Below are 911 nucleotides of genomic sequence, written 5' to 3' on the forward strand. Positions count from 1 at the left end.
GGCCTCCAGGGCGCCCAGGCCCGGGGCCAGGCGCCGGACCTCGCCTTCCTCGCGAAGACGCGCATCCTCGAGATCCACTCGCGCAAGTCGCAGTCCCACCGCACCAAGGTCGCGGACGCGTTCCGCGACGCCACCGGCGGCTGCTGCCTCTTCACGTCCGACGTGTCCGCGCGCGGCATGGACTACCCGGACGTGACGCGCGTCGTCCAGTTCGGCGCGCCGGCGGACGCCGCCCAGTACGTGCACCGCCTCGGCCGCACGGCCCGCGCGGGCAAGGAGGGCTCGGGGTGCCTGTTGCTCTCGGACTTCGAGGCCTACTTCCTCGAGGACAAGGCCATCAAGGCGCTCCCCATCGCCATGCAGCGGCCCCTCGTCGCCGGCGACGCCACGGGCGCCGTGCTCGGCCGCGTCGACGCCGCGCTCATGGGCGCCGCGCGCGCGCTGCCGCCGGAGACGTGCGGCGCGGCCTACCAGGCGTGGCTGGGCTTCTACAACTCGTCGCTCCGCCGGCTCCGCTGGGACAAGGACGACCTCGTCGCCGAGGCCAACGACTGGGCCAAGGAGATCCTCGGCATGGCCGAGCCGCCCCAGCTCCAGGCGAAGACCGTGGGCAAGATGGGCCTCAAGGGCGTCCGCGGCCTCAACGTCGCCAAGGGGCCGAGCGGCGGCGGCGGCGGCGGCAAGGGCAAGGGCGGCGGCGGCCGCGGCGGCGGCGGCGGCCGCGGCGGCGGCGGCAAAGGCAGCCGCTGGTAGGCGCGCGCCGGCAGGGGCGGCCGCGGCTCGCGCGGGCCCTGCTCCCCCCCTCTCCCCTTTCGCGCTTCTCGCTTCGATATCTAAGACCCCCGACTCGTCGGACGTTTCGTGCCGACCTTTAGCGTTTCCGAGCGCCGATGGCGACGCTCTGCCGCGGC

At 75.0% G+C, this 911-nt stretch overlaps 1 protein-coding gene across 1 annotated transcript; it reads left to right on the top strand.

Moving 5' to 3' along the window:
- Positions 1-66: 66 nt before the first annotated feature.
- Positions 67-753, top strand: AURANDRAFT_34476 (hypothetical protein; the record flags this gene model as incomplete). Its single annotated transcript, XM_009043953.1, has 1 exon — positions 67-753. A coding segment is annotated over one exon (687 nt), but the record flags the coding sequence as incomplete, so codon positions are not given.
- Between the last annotated feature and the right edge of the window lie 158 nt (positions 754-911).

The sequence above is a fragment of the Aureococcus anophagefferens genome (genome assembly GCF_000186865.1).
Source record: "Aureococcus anophagefferens unplaced genomic scaffold AURANscaffold_89, whole genome shotgun sequence".
NCBI lineage: Eukaryota > Pelagophyceae > Pelagomonadales > Pelagomonadaceae > Aureococcus > Aureococcus anophagefferens.